General features: G+C 49.2%; 1 protein-coding gene across 3 annotated transcripts in view; it reads right to left on the bottom strand.

The window, feature by feature from the left end:
• Positions 1–790: 790 nt before the first annotated feature.
• The window catches only part of LOC108032537 (uncharacterized), a 51,708-nt gene continuing 33,627 nt past the window's right edge, over positions 791–18,871 (bottom strand). For 2 of the 3 annotated variants that reach the window (XM_017106417.3, XM_050887721.1), the window contains exons 2-4: positions 10,945–11,373; positions 10,149–10,454; positions 791–5,964 (exon numbers count right to left, since the gene is read on the bottom strand). In XM_017106417.3, the coding sequence (XP_016961906.3) occupies positions 2,981–5,964; positions 10,149–10,454; positions 10,945–11,373 (3,719 nt within the window). In that variant the 3' untranslated portion in view covers positions 791–2,980. Of the gene's footprint in view, positions 5,965–10,148; positions 10,455–10,944; positions 11,374–16,488; positions 16,989–18,871 lie in introns of those variants that run through there. The other variant, XM_017106409.3, reaches the window with a different exon arrangement.

The raw sequence follows: 18,871 nt of genomic DNA, 5'->3' as shown, positions 1-18,871 counted from the left end.
TATGTAATACCCAAATATCTGATTACAAACCTTATAACGCTGGATATTTCTTGATTTAGATCAAAGGCAAATAGGAAACTGGCTCTTCCGGGGGCGGGGTATCAGAGGTCCTCCCACCCCGCCAGGACCTTTCCCACCAGCCGCTCGATGTCCGTTTGCAACCACCGGAGAGCCAGGGGCGTCGAGCCTGCTCGACAGCGCACAGGTTCGAGCCGGCCAGTGGGCGTCGTTGGGTGGGTGTGTGTGTGTGAGGTGGTGGGTGGGGGTTTCTGCCGCCGTCGACGGCGACGTGGGCTGCGCTGCCAGCGTCGCATGTGTGAGGTTCGGTTGGCTTGGGCTGCGTTTCGGTGTCGCTTTCAGATGCCAGATGCCAATTGAAGTTTCCGCACATGACAATTGGGGCGGCCAGTGGCGCTTGGATTGGTCACCGGCTGGTCGAGTGGTCACCGGGGGGCGGCGGGCGTCGGCGGGCGCCGGTGGGTGGCCAATGGGCTCATTCGCTGGCGCTCTCTTTCTCGGCAGCTCTCACTTTCCTCCCTATTTCCCAGCCCCCTTTGGGGGCGCCACCTAGCGGCTGCCAGCCCTCAGATGTAGGCAACACTTTCTCACCGCACGATCGCCGGGCCCCTTTTATGGTTGCCTACTTTTCGGCTGCGCTGTAGGTGCCTCCGCTGTGCTATAAAATCGTGCCCCTTTTTATGGCAAATAAAAATCGGTCGCTCGCTTACAGTTTTTCAATTGTATTTTATATTTTTGTATTTTCGTAACACAGACAACTATCTTTTAATTATTAATTTTTAAATTTGTGGTTTTCTGTTTTCCTTTTTCGTATTTTCGTTATTGTTACTTTCAAAAAATTACACACATTTGAAAAATATTTTTTTTTTTCGTTTTATTCTTGTTTTTCGTTCGGAATTCGCCCCTCTTTGCTATTGCTCTCGGCCAAATGAGACAATCTCCTGGTTTCTGAATCGCTTTAGTATAAAGTTTTCTTGTTGTTTTTTAATAGCTACAATTAATTTTCTAAGATTTAATGATAGTTTTAGTTTGCTTCGTTTCGTTTCGGTTGCCGTTTGCGCCTCTGCTCTGCTTGTTGTGGAAGAAATCAATGTGCTGGCCAGTGGGTTAACCGAAAAAATTGCCAAATAAAACATAACTCGTGTGTGGGGTTTTTTTTCAATTTTCATGGATCTTTGTTTATTCAGTTTTCGTTTTATATATATGTTCTATATATGTGAAACATAATGCATATTAAAACCTCATTCTTAAATTTAGTACATGTCGAATTCCATAAATTATGTACGGTAAACTTCGTCGATAAAAACGGAGGAAATCGGCCGTAAGAAGGCAATTCAGGAGCAAACTGCCTTGGTAGGGGGATTTCCAGGTGGGATTTTTGGGGGGAGGAGACTCGAAACAAAACAAGGTTTAAACTAATTTCGCGCCTTTGAATTTTGCTCACAAAAGGGTATTTTCACTACAAAAACAAACAATTAAATATTAATTAAAATTTTGGATCTCAATCTTTTGTTTTAGTTTCAATCAAATAACGAAAATCAACAGCAAAAAAACAATTCATAAAAAAATGCACTCTCTCGTGTCCTTTCAACTCCATCCTTTCCATTTCATTGTCCGTTTTCCAGCTCTCTAGCGTCCCCTTCGTCCTTTTCTGTCTTTTTATTTTTATATTCACTTTTTTTGTTTTGTTTTTCGTTTTGTAGCAAGAAAACAATTTTCGTTCTCAGTTCTTCAGTCTTCTAAATCTAGTTTTTGTCGTTTTTTCTTGTTTGTTTGTTGTTGTTTCGGTATTTTCTCGTTAATTGCTTCCTTATATTTCTTATATTTCACTTGAAGTTTTACGTACAAATTTGCATCTTCGCCTTCTCTCAATTTGCCTGCTGCCTCAATTTTTATGCATGATTCTCCTCCTCAGCTTACGACTAAAATTGTTTAAAAAAAATTTGTGTTTTACATTTATATTTATTTATGTATGTAAAAAAATTTGATTATTTTTCGTTTTTCGCATTTAAATTACATTTAATAATAGAATTATGTCTAGGCAAAAAAAAAAAAGAATCAAACGAGAAGGAAAATTGGAAGGGAAATAATTGGGGGGGAAAATCGAAGGGGAACGAATACATCTACGATATCATAATCATAATTAGAGTTAGAGTTAGGATTTTTACAAGTGTTCGTCTTTAGTGCTAGGGATCTAGATTTACTAAAAAATGTACATCGATGAAAAAAATATTCATTCACTCGCCCACATCGATAATATTCGTATAGTAATGCCTTTAAGTTTAGAGTATAATTTTGCTTATTTTTGTGGCTCGCTGGGAGCAGAATTTTTTCATATTTTTTTTCTTTACTTTTAGTCGCAGTAGGTTTCCTCCTCTCAATTTATACAAATCCTTCTCTCCGCGCTTGTCTCACTTAGCTCCTAGAAAATACACTGGAAAATGTGTGTCCACACAATTACTCACTAAAGCGATTACATTATTACATTTACGTATATATTTATATACTATATTTATTCGTGTATATTTATAAATTACAAGCACGAAAAAAAATGTTGGAAAAAATTGTGTGTTGTGTGTGTTGGTTTTTTTTTTGTTTTTGTTTTTGTTTTTGTTTTCGTTTTCATTTCCATTTTAGTTTTAGTTTTAGTTTTAGTTTAAGAAAAAAAAGGTTCGAATCTTTAAAATTATATTACATAACGGTTATTGCTTTGGTATTAAATGCCTCTGGTCGTTTTTTTTCGTCGCCTGGAAGGAGCTGGATGGGGGCTTTTTTCAAAAAAGTCGTATTTACAGGGGGCCTTGGATTGTTCTAGATCTTTTCAACACCTTTAGAAGATGCGCGACATGATGCGACTGCGACTGGTCTGCGGCTGCGGCGGCTGCGGCGGCTGCTGCGGATGGAGCGGCTGCTGCTGCAGCGGCGGTGGTGGCGCCAGCGGCACGGGGAAGCCACTGAAAAGTCATGCCTCCTCCTTCAGCGAGATGGGGTGCACGCCGGTCAGGCTGGAGGAGGCGTTCGAGTCGTTGTCCCCGCTCACGCTGCCCGGCAGTGAGAGATTGTGTCCGCCCACGAACTGCGGCGGATAGCCCACAACGCCCATGGGCGACAGTTGCTGCTGCTGCTGCTGCTGTTGCGCCGCCGCCGCCGCCGACTGTTGGGCCGCCTGGGCCTGGACCGCCTGAGCCTGTACGGCCTGCGCCTGCTGGGCAGCGGCCTGGATGTGCTGGGCGGCAGCCTGGGCCGCCTGGGCAGCGGCCACCGCATTGGCGGCCGCGGCCGCCTTGCCCTGGTTGACCACACACTTGCGCATGTGCTTCTCCAGCGTCGAGGGCACGCTGAAGGGCATGTCGCAGAAGCGGCAGCGGTACACATCCTTGCCGGTCCGGCCGTGCGTCTTCATGTGCCGCGTCAGCTTGGAGCTCTGGGCGCAGGCGTAGGAGCACAGCTCGCACTTGTACGGCTTCTCGCCGGTGTGGCTGCGCCGGTGAACCGTCAGGTTGGAGCAGTTCTTGAACACCTTGCCGCAGAATTCGCAGGTGTCGTTGCGCTGGCGGCTCTCCTTCTTGAGCAGCGGCCCCTGGATCAGCGAGTTGGCCCCGCCCAGGCCCAGCGGCTTCAGCTTGAGGTTCTCGAACAGCGCCTCGTTGCGGTGCAGGGCCTGCGACATGCCCCACCAGTCGCCGCCGTCCATCTTCATGCGCTTGCTCAGCTCGAAGGGATTGGGGAAGGGATTGAAGAGGGGGACCTGCGAGGGTGCCCCGCCGTCCTGCGGCTGCTGGAACATGTTGCAGTTCTTGGCGAACTCATCGCGCAGACGCAGTGCAGCCACGGGCAGGCCGTTCAGCTTGTCGCTCAGCGGTGCACCCGCGCCGCGATTGTTGTTGTCCGCGGCTGCGGCGGCGGCGGCGGCGGCGGCAGCGGCTGCCTCCTTGCGGCCGGACTCCTGCAGCGCCTGCTTGTAGGCCTCACTGTACTGGGCAATGTTCGAGAGGCCGAACTTGTCCATCAGCTCGCCCACCAGCGAGGTGGCGCCCGAGCTCGTGGTCTTGGGACTCTGACTCTTGCCATCGATGCGATTGCTCACACTGAGGTCCTCCGCCTTGTAGTCCATGTCCTCGCACTCCTCCAGCTCGTCCTCGTCCTCATCCTCGCCATCGAGGTCGCCATCGCCGTCGGGATCGTTGTCGCCGTCGCCCAGCTCCTCCTCGGAATCATCGGGATTGGGATCCTCATCGTTGTCGGCCTCGTTGGTCTCCAGCGAATCGGCATTGCTGCCATCGTCCTGGTTGTCCTGGTTGTCCTGCTCATCCGCCGGACTGCGGTGCACCCGCATGTGCTTCATCAGCTTCTGGATGTGCGAGCACTCGAAGTCGCAGGCGGTGCACTTGTACGGCTTCTCGCCGGTGTGCGTCCTCTGGTGGATGATCAGGTTGTTCTCGAAGCGGAACTTCTTGTCGCAGTAGCTGCACGCGTAGCAATTGGCCGGCTCCTGGAGCAGCACATCGGCGGTCTTCGAGGGCGGCGTGCTGGCCGAACGCGGAGTGCTGGCCAGGATCAGGCCCAGGCTGCCGTTCTCCGAGCTGCCATCGCCCAGCTTCTCGGGCGGAGTCAGGGAATGGGGTCGCGGGATGGCTGCCAGGGGCTGCTGCTGCAACTGCTGCTGCTGCTGTTGCTGCTGTTGCTGTTGCTGCTGCTGCTGTTGCTGCTGCGAGGGCGAGGGGCTCGCGAAGTGCGGCGATTGCTTCTGTCGAGGACTCGGCGAGCTCGAGTTAACAGTGCTGCCAGCTCCAGGGCTTGTTGTGCCCGCAAGCTGACGCAATCGCTGCGAGTAAAAATCCATCTGCTGCGGTTCCAGCTTCAGCGAGCCACCTGCTCCGCCCACCAGACCAGGTGTGATCTGCTGCTGCTGCTGCTGCTGCTGCGCCTGCTGCACACCCTGCTGCTGTTGCTGCTGTGCCGTTTGCTGCTGCTGCTGCTGCACGGATTGCTGCTGCTGCACGGACTGCTGCTGCTGCTGCTGCTGGGAGCTGAGCGACGGTGGCGGCAGTGCTGCCGGTGGCACCGATCCCCGCTGGCTGCCACTGCTGCTGGAGGACGGGGGACGCGGCTCCACCGAACCGGGCACCACCTGGCCGTTGGCATTGAACTGCGCCTGGGCGGCGGCTGCGGCGGCGGCCAGATTGAAGCCATGGTGGCGGAACTGCTCGCTGACCAGCTGCTCCATGCGGTAGTGATCGGCGGGCGAGGGGCGGCCGAAGAGCGGCGCCACCGTAGGAACTACATTTCCGGCCTGGGCCAGCGCCGGCGGCAGTGGCATCCGCAGCAGCTGGAAGGGATTGGCGTGCATCGCCTCCGGCGGCGGCAGCAGCGGATGGTGACGCATGCCGGCGGCCATGGCGGAGGCCAGGTTCTCCCGCTGTTGCTGCTGCACGCGCTGCTGTTGCTGCTGTGCCTGCTGCTGTTGCAGCTGCAACTGTTGCTGCTGTGCCTGCTGCTGCTGCTGCTGCTGCGGTGAGCCAATGCTGCTGGTGTTGCTGATGCTGCCGCCGCTGGTGTTCACCAGCGAGTTGGAGCAAGTGGAGCTGACCGAGTTGTTGGACAGAATGGCCGATCCGGCTGCCACCGGACTGCTCCGCTTGCCCGCCGATGTGGCTGCGCTGTTGGGATGCGGATTCGAGCTCGGATTGGGGCTAACTGCGGGCTGTGGACTCGCCAGGCCGGAGGCGGAAGCGGCTGCGGCGGCGGCGGCGGCCAGGGCCAGAGCACTGTTGTTGAGGGCGGCGGGCGTGGCCACCGTCAGGGTGGCTCCGCCACCACCACCGCCTCCACTGCCGGGACTCTCCACGTAGATCTTCACGCCGTGCGAGTGCTGGACGTGCTGGATGAGGCGCCAGGCGGAGGTGTAGCGGGTTTTGCACGTGGAGCACGTGTAGTTGCTGGGCTCTGGAAGGGAACAAAGAGGAAAACATAATTTTTAGTACACCAGAGAAGTAAGGGTGGCATAATTGGGAAAAAAAGGAGGGAGTTTTCATGTAAAGCCCATTATAAAATCAAATATATTTTATGTTTTCTAGTTCTGTAAACATAACTCTCTTCTTTAATGAGTAAATTCCCGTTTTTAATTAACCCGCCACAGTTAAACCTTTAAATTTCCCCACTTTCGGCAGCAAATCCCCTTAAATTGCATTACCCGCTTAGCTAGAATTTTGGCCGTGTGTAAATACAGGTTGCCTGGCAATTTCGTTATTAATTATTAATGAGCATTTTGTGGTGGCTCCGGGAGGCGGTGAGTGGCTCCTAGCCAGTATTTATTTATTTATCGATTTTGCAGCGCGGTTGGCATGCCAAAATGCGCCAGGACACGCATGAGGCCCGGCACGGAGATTGCCAATATAGCGAAGGATATTGGCCCATGGCAAAGCCAGCACACATGTGTGTCCTTTAGTTTGTTGCGGTTTTGTCGCGACATTTGTTAATTTGCCACGGCGGAAATGGCAGCCCTAAAAACCACCCACCGAATGTCCTGCGTCCTGTGTCCCGCGTTCTATTTGCCGCATCCTGCCACACATGTGCCGCGCCGTGCAACAGATGTAAAATTGGAAAATTTATGAAAAATGTGCAAGCAAGACACTTGGCTTTTTGCGCCGCCAACAAAAAAAAACTAAAAACGACAATTTTCTAATAAATAAAAATTGAAAGCCAAGGCGCAGCCGAGGGCTAAGGACCTGGCCACATGTCGCCACAGCAGCGAGGACAACAAGGTGTTAATGCCGCCGAAACTATGCTGTGCGAACTACCCCCGGGATGGGGCGGGACGCTGCCTGCATTTAAATGACGCCTTTAAAACGCACGGAATGAAAATTTCCCGAAAATTATCCATAAAAATGAATGGCCCTGGCAATGGCGAGGCACGAGACAGGACACGCATTCACCACACTTTTCCTTTTTTTCCCCTCTCTACACTTTTTTACGAGAATCCACAGTAAAGTCGCAGTTGGGGAGGGGGAACAGCTTCCTGGCGCTGTCAAAGGTGAGTCGTGTTGAACACGATTTCGTCGCGACCCTTTTGGCAGCGGGGTATGGGCCGAGATCCCCGGGATCAGGGATCGCTGGCCCGCATGCCACAGGAAATGCAAATGAATCTGACAGATAATACGTTTTCAATGCCCGTGCCTCTGCCTCTGCCTCCGCCCCATCCCCCGGTGGCAGGCCCAAGGAGCAACCCTTGAATGCTGCCACTGCCGGCGGAAAGGGTTGTGCGATCGCCTCAAAAAAAAGAGGTAAAAGTTGTCGAAAAACATCGGGCATTCTGTAGTTGTGTCTGATCTGATCCTTGATCGCCCAGCTCGCGATGCGCACGCGCTTCCAAATAATTATTTGGATAATACAAAAAAAAAAAGGAGGAAAGGAGAACACAAAAGGCGCGGGCTTGGCACGTTCTGATTCTGTCAGCTGTCCTGTCGAATGCGGCAAGATCCGGCACGGAAAATAAATTTAAATAGTTTTCACAAAAAAAAAAGGGAAAAGCCCTCATAAATCCTGTTTTTGCCACATAAAGAAAATGCCTATTTAGGCCGGGGAATAGTCATAACAAAAATATATTCATGTCAGGCAGGAACATTTATTCACAGCTGCCTTTTCAAAGGTATCAAAGGTTTTAAATAAAAAATAAGGATATCTGGTATTTTACTTTTTAGTATTTTTGGTATTTCCAAAATGTTCCTCATATCATTTATACACTTTTTTCCCATAATATAATAATAATAAGCACAACCGTAATATGTTAATGTCTGGCTCGAAAGTGTATTTACATTTCCTTTATCAAAGTTTTTTACTTTAAGAACTTAGGGATTATTTAGGCTGTATTTTTCAGTATTTAACTTGTATTCCAAAGCATGGCTAATCTGCCCTGATATTCTCTACGGATATTTCTCCCTCTGCACTTCTATCTCTCTCGAGACCCCGAGCGGATGTCCTGGCACCGGAAATGGCAAATTGACCGCCCGGAAGTGCAGTCGTCTCACAGTGCGTATGAGCGATTTGGCCAGCGGGTGGCGATGGACCAAGAAAAGGGTTGTGCGCGTAATGGGATAATTGTTGCAGCTTCGCCAACTGTCTGAATAAGCCACGGCCTCTCCCTGCGTGTGTATCCTTTTCCGGCACTCTGCGCAGGGGACAAAGGACAATGGGGCGACGTCTAATCCTCCGCAGGACGTGGAATTGCATGAGCCAACGGCATTAGCCATTGATTTCGACCATTCGACCGTTGCTCGTGCTTTTTGCACTCTCCTCTCGCATTTTTTTCGCTTCTCGCTGGCTTAGTGCCAGCATGAGTCAATAATTGCGGTCTGAGGCTTAACCCCCTTTGCCCGTTCGGCACCTGTGCCGGTGACCCTTAACCCTTGGGCCTCGGCAGCCGCCGCCCCGCCTTAACCCTTAGCCCTTGATGGGGTTTCATTGTCGCTACGGTGGCGACATGCTGAGCCTCGAAATTGATAATTAACACGGCTCTTCCGCTGACAGGTGAAAAGTCCTGTGGCAAGGACATGTTGCATTTACATTTTTGCAACAAACATCCATTTTGTTGACAGTTGTCGCCGCGCTCTCCGCACTCTTTTTATTCCGACTGGCTGGCTGGCTGGCTGCCTGGCTGACTGGTTGCCATGGCGTATTTATAATTACCAAATGGCCAACAATGGCCCAAAAGGAAGGAGTTAGGTTGGACAGCCCAGGGAAAGGTAAAGTGGAGAGAGAGAAAAAAAAAAGCGGGGAAAAAACAGGCAGAACAATGCGTAATTAACGCAGCTCTGTGCGATGTATCTTTGTATCTGTATATGGCCAGATGTATCTGTATCTGTACCTATCGCCGTGCCTGTGTATCTGTGCATCTCCGCCGAGTTGTCAGTTGGCATTGTCAGCGCGAAACAACTTTTTGCCTTATTGTCAGTGACTTTTGTTGTTCGCCGCTTGCCGTTCGCTGTGTTCGGTGTCAAAAGCGCAAAAGTTCAAGGGTTAAATGGCGTATGTGTAGCGTGTAGCCCCCTGCCCTCGCTAGGTGCAGGGCTTAGGATATGGATACTCAGATATGGCAGTTTCCAATCGCTTTGCTGGCTGACACGCGACCTTCAGCTGCGCTGACCTCTCTGCCTGGGAAAACAAAACGGAAAACACCTCTCTTCAAGTCCGGGGAATGCCTCTCCTTTCATGCATATATTTATTTATTTCTGTTTGAAATACTCTCGCTTTTGTGCGTGTGTCAAGTCCAGTGCGATGTCCTTTGTCCAGTCAAGTGGACCCCCCCCCCTGGACCGCCCTCCCCCCGCGCATTCCTTGGCTGTTTTTGAGGCATTCAAATTAACCCCGAGGGCAGCTTCCGAGCTTCGCAGCTCCGTCCGCATTGTCCCTGCGCTTATGGGTTATGGTTATGGTTTAGGGGTTAGGGGTTGGGGTTAGGGGTTACCCTCAGCCGTTGCCATAGTCCTGCCAGTATTTTTTGCTTTGTTTCTGCCCTGCTGTCTTTGGCTTTTCATCATCATCATCATCATCATCGTCGTCGTCATTGCATTGAAATGTCAAAGTCAAAGGCCGGCAAAGGGCTTCGATTGTCGCGCTGTCCGAGTGTCCTTTTTCGTCCTGCCGCCACCGGCACTGCACTTTATCAGCATGGAGAGCTGCGCTTTGAAGTCCGCAGCTCAGTCCACGTCCACGTCCACGTCTGCGTCCGCGTCCATGTCCATGTCCACATTTCGCACAGCCCGCAGTGTCCGCGCTTTTTATCCCCGTACTATTATTAATTTTTTTGTGCACTTCTTCCTTGGCCCACTGGTTCCCCCTGCCTTTTTTTGATTCCTGTATTTTGTATTCCTGTATTTTGTATTTCGTATTTTGTATTTTTGTACTTCTGCTTTTCCCCCTGATTTAATGCAGCTGCAGCTTATCGCCGAGGGCCCGCGGCCCGATCATCACATCAAACACATTTTTTATTCAGCGCTGCCGCCGCTGCTTTGGAGGGAATTTTAATTTTGCCACCCAAATATGCGCCATGCTATTTGGCCGTGATATGGGGAAAACCATCGGGGAGGGGGTCATGGGAGGAGGATGCAGCTGGGATGGGGGGCCGGACTCACCTGTGTGGACTGTGTTGGCCTCGGCATCGACCAGCTCCATTTTGGGCCGCTTGGCCAGCGAGCGCTCCTCCTCCTCCTCCTCCTCGTCGTCGTCGTCGCGGTCATCGTGGTGATGGTTGTGGGCTTCCTCCTCGTAGGGCTCCTGCTTGACCTTGGCCTGCTGCTCCCGCCGGTCCTGCTCCTCCAGCTCGCAGCTGCTGTCGCCGGAGGACTGGCGCTCGATGGCCGCCGGACTGGAGGGGGCGGCGTTCGAGTCGAGGGTGGTGGCGCCCGTCTCGCTGTCCTTGGGCGTGGTATTGTCGTTTTCTGCGGGGAGGGACAGCAAGGGGTGGGGGCGTTAGTACACTGGCGAAAATCAGCCTGTTCTAGAGCTAGTTTGTTGGGTACTACATTTTAAAAGGTTTATTTTTATATTTTTTAAAGGTATTATATTGTTTATTTCAACGACTAGAAAGGTACAATTTCATATAAAAATAAAATATAATATTTTAATTAATTTCTTAAAATTTCCCCTTGATTTTTTTAAATTCATTCAGATGTAAAGAAGTGCAAATTTTTAAATACCAAAATGATATTATAAAAAATCTATACAAATTACGAATTTAATAGTTCGTATCTAAAAAGGTTTATTTGTATCTTTGAGATATTTTTGCTGAACACTTTTACTTTTAGTAACAAGATTTGGTTATTTAAAAAATTCTATAAAATTAAGTAACTCCTTATTTTGCATCTATGAGGCTTCAAATTTGTATCTCTAAGATATTTTTGCATCCCCAAGATCTTTTGCAGGACTCACCATCTACTAGCCGCTTGGGCGTGCTGCTGGCTCCGTCGGCGAGCAGGTCCGCCGGACTCGGCGGCGGTGTGTGTATCCTGGAGCCGCTGGCCGTGCTGCTGGCCGCCGCCGCCGCTGCTGCCGCCGCTGCTGCTGCCGCTGCCGCGGCGACCGCCGCTGCTGCCGCCGACGCGGGGGCGGACTTGCGGCCGGAAATGGGGGCGGAGATCGAGGGGCGGCGGTTGACGAGGCTGAGCGGGCGACCCTCCTCCGCGTCGCGATCCATCTGCGGATTCTGGGTGGCGCACTGGCCGTAGTTCTCCTTGTTGCACTGCAGCACCTTGTGCTGGATGAACTTGAGAATGTCCGAGAGGGCGAACGCCTTCTGGCAGGCGCCGCACGTGAGGATGTCCTGTGTGGCCACGGCATCGTTCTCTGTGGAGTCGGAATCTGCAAGATACGCGGGGGAAAGGCGGTTCTCCATTAGTTGGCAGTACATAAATATCGCCCAGGCCGCAATTTATGGCCGCCGCTTCATTAATTGTTCGCAGTGCATGAGGAAAATCCAACCTCCCCGCCCCCCGAGATAAGCAAATAAGCAAATGTCGAATTTCGAACGCCGAATCTCCGTGCACTTTAATTTATTTGCCCAAATGCCGGGGAACACAACAATAAAAATAGCCCAACAACCGCCCGCCCCCCCCCCCCACGGAAAACCGCCTCCGTATATTTGCATATGTGGGCGAAGTGCTGAATTTAGGATTTCGGCTTCGGTTTTTCGGTTTTTCGGTCTTTGGCTTGGTGGTGGATTGATTGTGTGTGCCTGGCCATAAATTCCAGTGGCTGTGCAATTAATTCGCCTGCTCCTTGCCACACAAATGCCGAGTCTATCTGCGGTTGTCATGGCTTATCTGGCCCAGAAATTAGCAACACCAGTGCTTCCAGAATGTGGAACAGCCCGGGCCCGGCCACTTGGGCGCCCCGAGGGCAGTTCAACTTTTGTTTTCGATCCCATCGACAGGACTTGATTGACCAGGCGGGGAAATATGGAAAAATAAAATAAGGAAACACCACTGTCGCCGCAGGACACTCGGGGGAAAAAGTTGAAATCGAAAATGCACAAGTTTTCGGTCAAGCGAAACTTTCTTTTTTATTATTTGTTTTGTTTTGTTGGGCGAAACGCCGCTCCCACACCAAAAATCTGCAATACATCTCTCAACTAGCCGCTATTTATTACACACATTTTCGTCCGTTTTTTTTTATCCCCCCCAATCGAGCGACTTTAATCAAGGACATCGGACTCAATTACACAGGACCCTCCGCCGCCAGCCAGTTGTCAATTAGGAAATAGATCTATGAATTATTGACTCCCTGTCGCTTTGCCACTTGCTCGGCCCTAGTGTGTGGTGTGTGGCATGTATTTTTTATGTCCATTCCGGGGGCAGTTCGAATTGCCGGCAATTTGCGGTTTGCCCGGGTCCAAACAGCAACTAATGCGCCCTGAGCGACCGCTTTTTCCACTCCTCTTCGTTTTTTATCAATTGATTGTCCTGCCAGGACGAGGGTGATATGGCCTGTAATTTCTGCTGATTGACTGGGTGGGCTATGCCCAATTTTCGCTTTATTTCCCCGCAAAAAAAGCGAAAATAACGAAATATGTTCGATTGACCTTTTTTTTGTCGGGCATTTTGCAGCTGATTATTAGCTCGTAACTTATTGATTGGCCGGCCTGCCATTGGCCAGGAGGCTCGGCAGACCACAAAGACAGGTAAGAGTAAAAGTATCTTTTACCTGCCGGCTGCCCGGAAAGATAGAGATAGAGATAGATGCACGGGGGCGTTGCCCTGCGCTATTTGCCTATGCGATTAGATTAGATGTTTGCCCAGAGATTAGCCAAGGCAAAGGACACAAGGACTGCAAGTTGGGTGTATTTATGAAGAGGAGAACTTATTGACAGCCCGATGCACAATATTGCGCCAGCTGAAGAGGGTTAATGGTGTTTTTAGGGGGCTGGGTGGCCGGAAAGCCGGAAAACCGGAAAAGGTGAAAGGGTGCCAGGCTGTCAGACGTGTCAGTTGGGCTGACAAGTGTCAACAGAGTCCTTGCCAAATAGATTTCATAAAAGTGCCAGCTTAGCGCGACCGAAAAGTCATAAATTGCATTAACCCCTTGCGACCGAATCGAATGCGATTTAAGCTGATCGGGCGGAGTCAATATGTGTACCTACTCCAAGTAGTAGTTCCAGGAGCACGGGCCACATTTCTCCTCACTTCCCATTCCTCTTCCCGTGGCCATCACAATTTATTAGCTGGTCTGATGTCACTGGCAGCTCTTACCCTCTTGCATGTGGGCCTGCGTAATTAATTCAGCCCCCGGAACTGCGAAAATAAATTGAAGTGCGTCGATTTGTTAACCGCGCAGCTTAAGTCAAATATTTACGAGCTGCGACTCTGGCCCAGAGCACTCCTGGCCGTTTAATGCAAGCCCGCGGCCATTAATATCCAACCCCCCCACAAGGATATCCCAAGGAAGAGGCCTGGCCAAGTAGGACAATTAAGAATTAACATATTAATAGAAGTTTTGCGCAAATTATCAGGACAAGAAAATATGAAATTCGTTCGGCTCCTTGTATTTTTGTTATTTATAACGCTCTCGTGCTATTGACTGGCCCGGCGCGGGGGCGTGGCAGGGCGAAAACAATACGTTGATTGTGCTAATTTATGCCCCCATCCTGGCGGGCACACACACACACACACACACACACACACACACCCACACACATGAGGGAGTCGCAGCGCAGGAGTCCAAGGATTCGGTTTTATGGCCCAAAGGTTATGGGTGGCTGCTCTATCTGTGGGGCTGCCATAAAAACCAGGCGGAGAGCGCGCCACATGCTCGGGCTCGGCGGCTGTTTTTAGGTGCTCGCACGGCCAGGACGAAGGACGCAGGACACGGCGGCCCGATGAAAAATGGCGTCAGCAGCCAAAAACTGGACCAACTATTGGTGGGGAAAGTAGGGGGGAAAACTTAGACCTCTTTAAGGCTTTTAATTTGCCAGGAAACTGCAGAAAAAAAAAAGCCATAAATATTTAAATTATTAATTAGTAATAAACCATGACTCCAAGTGCTCCACTTCGCTGGCAACGGGTGTTTAAATAAAAAACAGCCGGGGCCCGAAAATGCTGAGTAAATATTGAAAGACAACACCGAAAGCGTTCCTTTTCTCATTTTTCTGCCTTTGTTTTTTGGCCAACTCATTTAAGAGTTTAACAACCAAAAAGGGTTAAACAAATTGAAAGCGGGGGCGTAGTTTAGGCAGTAGTAAATACAATGTATATATATATATGTATATATCTCTGTGGTGTCCAACAGGCTGACAGTGACAAAGCGACGTCAGCAGCTGAAAAACCGAAAAACTGAAAACTGAAAATCAACTGGAGTCAAGCGGCCCCCGACTTAATTTGTTTAAACAAATTACGTGCGATACGGCTGCCTGGAAAGGTGTTTAGCAGCTGAAACTATAACAAACAGAGCGGTATGTGTGGCATACGCGATAGTGATATACGCGATATACATGTATATGGTATATGGTATATGGTATACGGTATAGTAACGACTGTGGAATCACAATGATTTCTGTTGTGCGGGGGCGCAACAATACGGAGTATCGGAGCCCCCGGAGCCTTATCACACGGCTCGCCTTCGCAAAGTGTTTTAGCATACAACATTTGGTTTTATTTGCCTACTGTCCCCCCGTGGAGAGCCGCTTTTTTCGGGGTAAAAAACGAGGAGAAGAAGCGGTTAGCCAAAAGCTAGCGCGCCGACTGCTGATAACACCCGCATATGGCGGCAAGGTAAGCGACTGGATATCTGGACAAACAAATGAGCAAACAAATGGAACCAGGGACCAGGGACCAGGGACCCGGGACCCGGGACCAGAGACCCGTAGACGGACGGTGCGGACGGTGCGGACCCACAGTTGCCCCGCCAGGTTGAGTGAATGAGCCATATGCAAATATGGTCGCGGCCTGGAATCGGGCATTAACATATAGTCCACGTGTGCGACTGTCTGTGTGTTAAGGCTGGACACACATGGCGACTGATAAGCCAAAGGAAACGGGCACAAGGCATGTGCAACGAGCCAAAAGCCACAGGGCCCCACAGGGCCCCACAAATTCACAGCAATTAATATTTATATTTGGCCAGGTTAAAACCTAAAACCATTTAGTTGTAGCTCCGGGCGGTGGCAAGTGGTTAAGCCTTTTCTTAAAAGTTTAAACAAACTAAAGCCCAGTTAATGCCACCTAAAACATATTAGATTAGGCACAAAGTAAATATTGATACTTTAACCTTAACCGGAGGTTAACAGAAACGCTACTATCTCTAACTAAAATAAATATACATTTATTTAGAGTAATATATATCACCTTCTTATTCTTCTCTACATAAGCTTTTTCCCAAAAGTTTGCTTAAGGAAACGTAAGGCTACTTTTATTATAACCAGAGGTTAAGGAAACCCCTGCTATCTGCAACAATACTAAACATAGATTATTTTATTAAAAAATATATTATTCTCCTTGTTTTCCAACATATTAATCTTTATGTTTTACAACAAAACAACCAAATTTTTGTCAAAAATCCCCCTAACCCCTGGTTAAGCACAACTGTACTTCCGGTTAGCCAAAATCCAATTGGTCTTTTGATGTCGCGCCTTGTTTGAACATCCGTTTGTAATCGAAATGTAAGTCTAAGGTGAACCGATGGCAAACGACCCGCTCTATTTGCTTAGAGCCAATGAAATGTTCCCATTGTTGGCCTCAGCTCACTTCTTTTGATAAGACATATGTGGCTTGTAAGTTTTACTTTTCATTTTCAGGTCGTTGTTTTTTCTGTTTTTCTGCTTTTTTGTTCTTGCTTTTTGTCGCTAAAATATTTGTGTTTGTATTGTGAGCAAGGTGCAGAGAGGCGATATAGAGAGGTTTGTTTTATTTCCCGAAAGCCAACGACAGCCACGACGGACATATGTAAATATAGCTGCGATCCATATAGGTAGGTAAGTAGGTTGTCCCCTCGGTGCCCTCGGTGCCCTCGGTACCCCCATACCCTGCACCGTGGTCTGTGGCTCTGTGGTTGTGGGTGCGGGCGTTGGCTTATTGTTGTTCTGGTTGTTCTTCCCAGTACAACGCGCTTATCAAAAATTGTCCGCACATTTGCCTGGTTTTTTTTGTTTGTATCTATTTGGGGGACAACACGGAGCTACAACGGCGAATGATTAAAGAGAGACCCACGAAAGCGGCCGTGGTAGAACAGAACAGGAAGAGCTGTTATACGAACTTCTGGGAAGTTCCAAGAAATGCTGCGGTTATCTCGGGCCAAGATACGCGCCTCTGGGCAATTGCTTATTGGGAAATACTCTGGGTTACTCTGTTTACCATTATAAAGATTTTTTGGGGATTGGTCACTCTGTTTATAAAAAAAAAATTGTAACACAAGGTTGGGATCATAAAACCATATCCCTTTCTGGGATCCACTTTTAGAGGGGGTTTTTCTTTCAGGGAAACTTACGGCTCAGCGAACGGAATCCATGATCCTCACTGATCGACAGCATTTTGTTGTACATCTTGAGTTTGTGGTAAAAAAAAATAGTTTGTGTTTTTGGTTTTTATGTTTTATGTTTTGAACTCTTAACACATCACAAGTATCAAATGTTTCGGTGGTTTTTGGTTAAAAAAAATTGTTTTTGTAGTGTAAAAAAAAGGCGAAAGGCACAAAATATTGTAGCGACAGACACACACGATCGTAGGTAATCCAATTGTCCTGCGTGTGGTTGTCCTCGAGTGTTTGTTTGTTTTTCCTCGGATATTTCCTTGTTATCTCTGAGCACTTTCACAAGACACGAAGCGGTAACGGTAGCGGTTGGGTATCGGTTGCGTATCGGTTAAACCGTTTCGCGTGACTGTGGGGAATGCGAGGCAGTGTTGCTGGTTGTTGGTAAATCGACGTGTTTGGGCCGAAGGATCTGATTCAGAGTGGATGAGGTCGTGTGCAGTGTGTTGTTGACCCCTCGGAGGCTTCACGTGGACTGACAGCTAGTTGGCTTCCTGGGACGCTCGAGGGTCGACGGTCGCTCTGTCCTGCCGCTGAGGCTGTGCGGTCGCCGTCGCCGCCGGCGTCGGCAGAGGCAGCGTTTTTTACTCACACACAGCGCGCACTCACACCGCCGCCGCCCTTCCTTGCCTTTGACCCTCGAGGGTCGGGGCTAAAAAAAAAGAAACCGTATAGGAAAAAAACGTGTGTAGTCACCACTACACACACACATGCAGGGGTTGCTGGTCCGCCTCCCTCTCTCCCGCTCGCACACTCGCCCGCTCTCCCTCGCACATGTTCGAGTTGCGAGTGGACCAAGGGAAATGTGTGGCACACAGGGGGATGAATTCATCTGCGGACGGCTGTCCGTCGCTGCCTGCGTCGCCGTCGACGGCGGCAGCAACGGCGACTGCGACTGCTCCCCCGTTACCCCCCCCCCGGGCCCGAGGAAAATCTCCCCTCGCCGCTCGGGAAAATGGTTTTCCACTGTCGACTGTCCGCCGCTAATCGCTGCCCAAATTGAGTTGTTAGCCAGCGCAGAGGGTTAAAACGCCGGGGCGAAGGAGTGAAACTATAACTATGTCATGGACTTCGAAATACTGGTAGGGGTACGCTTGGGGAGGGGGTGCACGGAGCGAACGAGTTGTAGGGCAGCCCTCAACTGACCAATGGCAGGGTCTCGCCCGGGGTGGGCCACTCGAGGGATCCTAACTGAGGAGATCCCGGGAAAGAACTAGATTATACGATGCCTTAACTTCCAAACTTCAGAGTACCAATAAAACTTTGTTTGACTAGATATTTGGGATGGTCTTTTATCAAGGGATTCTAACTTAAAATGTTGTTTCATATATGTTATCTATTATATGATCTATTATCTAACTATAATATATCATTAGAAAATATTAGATGATATACTATCTGATCTTATATTTATTAGAAAATGTATTTGCCTAAGCCAAAGATGGTCAGCACTAATTACCTTAATTAAGAAACTTACAGATAAACAAGTTGGTAGAACTTTAGTATAACACCCTGCCAAACTCCTTATCAGTATTATCTATGAGTGTAGTGTATTTCCTAATATTTTAATATGATAACCATTTACCCTGAGTACCTAGATAATCCTTTTTTTACGACCTTGACATTTTATTTTGTCAACAATCGTATTTCTCCTTCAAATCAAGAATCTTTCTTGCTAAAAAAATGTACTTATGATAATCTCATTCTTATTGGTCACTCATAACCTCAAAAAACCCAAAACCTCTATTAATATGTTCTGATTTTAGGATAAATATTTTAAGTAGTATGTTGCAATATAGTAGTAGTTCCAATATATTGTGTCTCAGTTGTAATTAGTTATAGATCGTTTTGGGTTTCTTGGGATCGTGTTTAGCAGGGAGATCATGTGCAGTACTTTTTTAGGAAGGAGTCTTCCAAGGGGGATGCTCGAGCTGCGTTTCGCCTGAGCGAGCTATTTATGGAGACAATGCTCCACGGATCCTGGCAGCATCCGAGTTCCTTGAACCCGCTGCCATCCGCTCCCTGGGGACCCTCGCCGGCATCGCCTGTCCCAGCATGGGATGTGCGCAGTTCTCGTTCCATCTGGAGTTCCCATCGCGGAAGCTGCGCAATAAGTGTGGCGACCAGCCCCGATCGAAGGGCAGGGGTTCCCGAGGAGCGCACATACACCTAATAATAGAGCGGGTTCGGGGAAGGAGCTGGCGATGGCGATGGCGATGGACAGGCGGATGCGCAACATTCTCTAAGACGACTCTCTGCCTCTGCCTTTGCCTCGCTGCTTAATCCTTTCCCTTTGTCAGGGGGTAAACGGATTTTTTTTGTTTGTTCCTCGTGTGTGTTG

This window comes from Drosophila biarmipes, chromosome X (assembly GCF_025231255.1).
Source record: "Drosophila biarmipes strain raj3 chromosome X, RU_DBia_V1.1, whole genome shotgun sequence".
Taxonomy (NCBI): domain Eukaryota; kingdom Metazoa; phylum Arthropoda; class Insecta; order Diptera; family Drosophilidae; genus Drosophila; species Drosophila biarmipes.
Note: the sequence above shows the minus strand (reverse complement) of the source record. Positions and strands in the feature narration are given on the sequence as shown.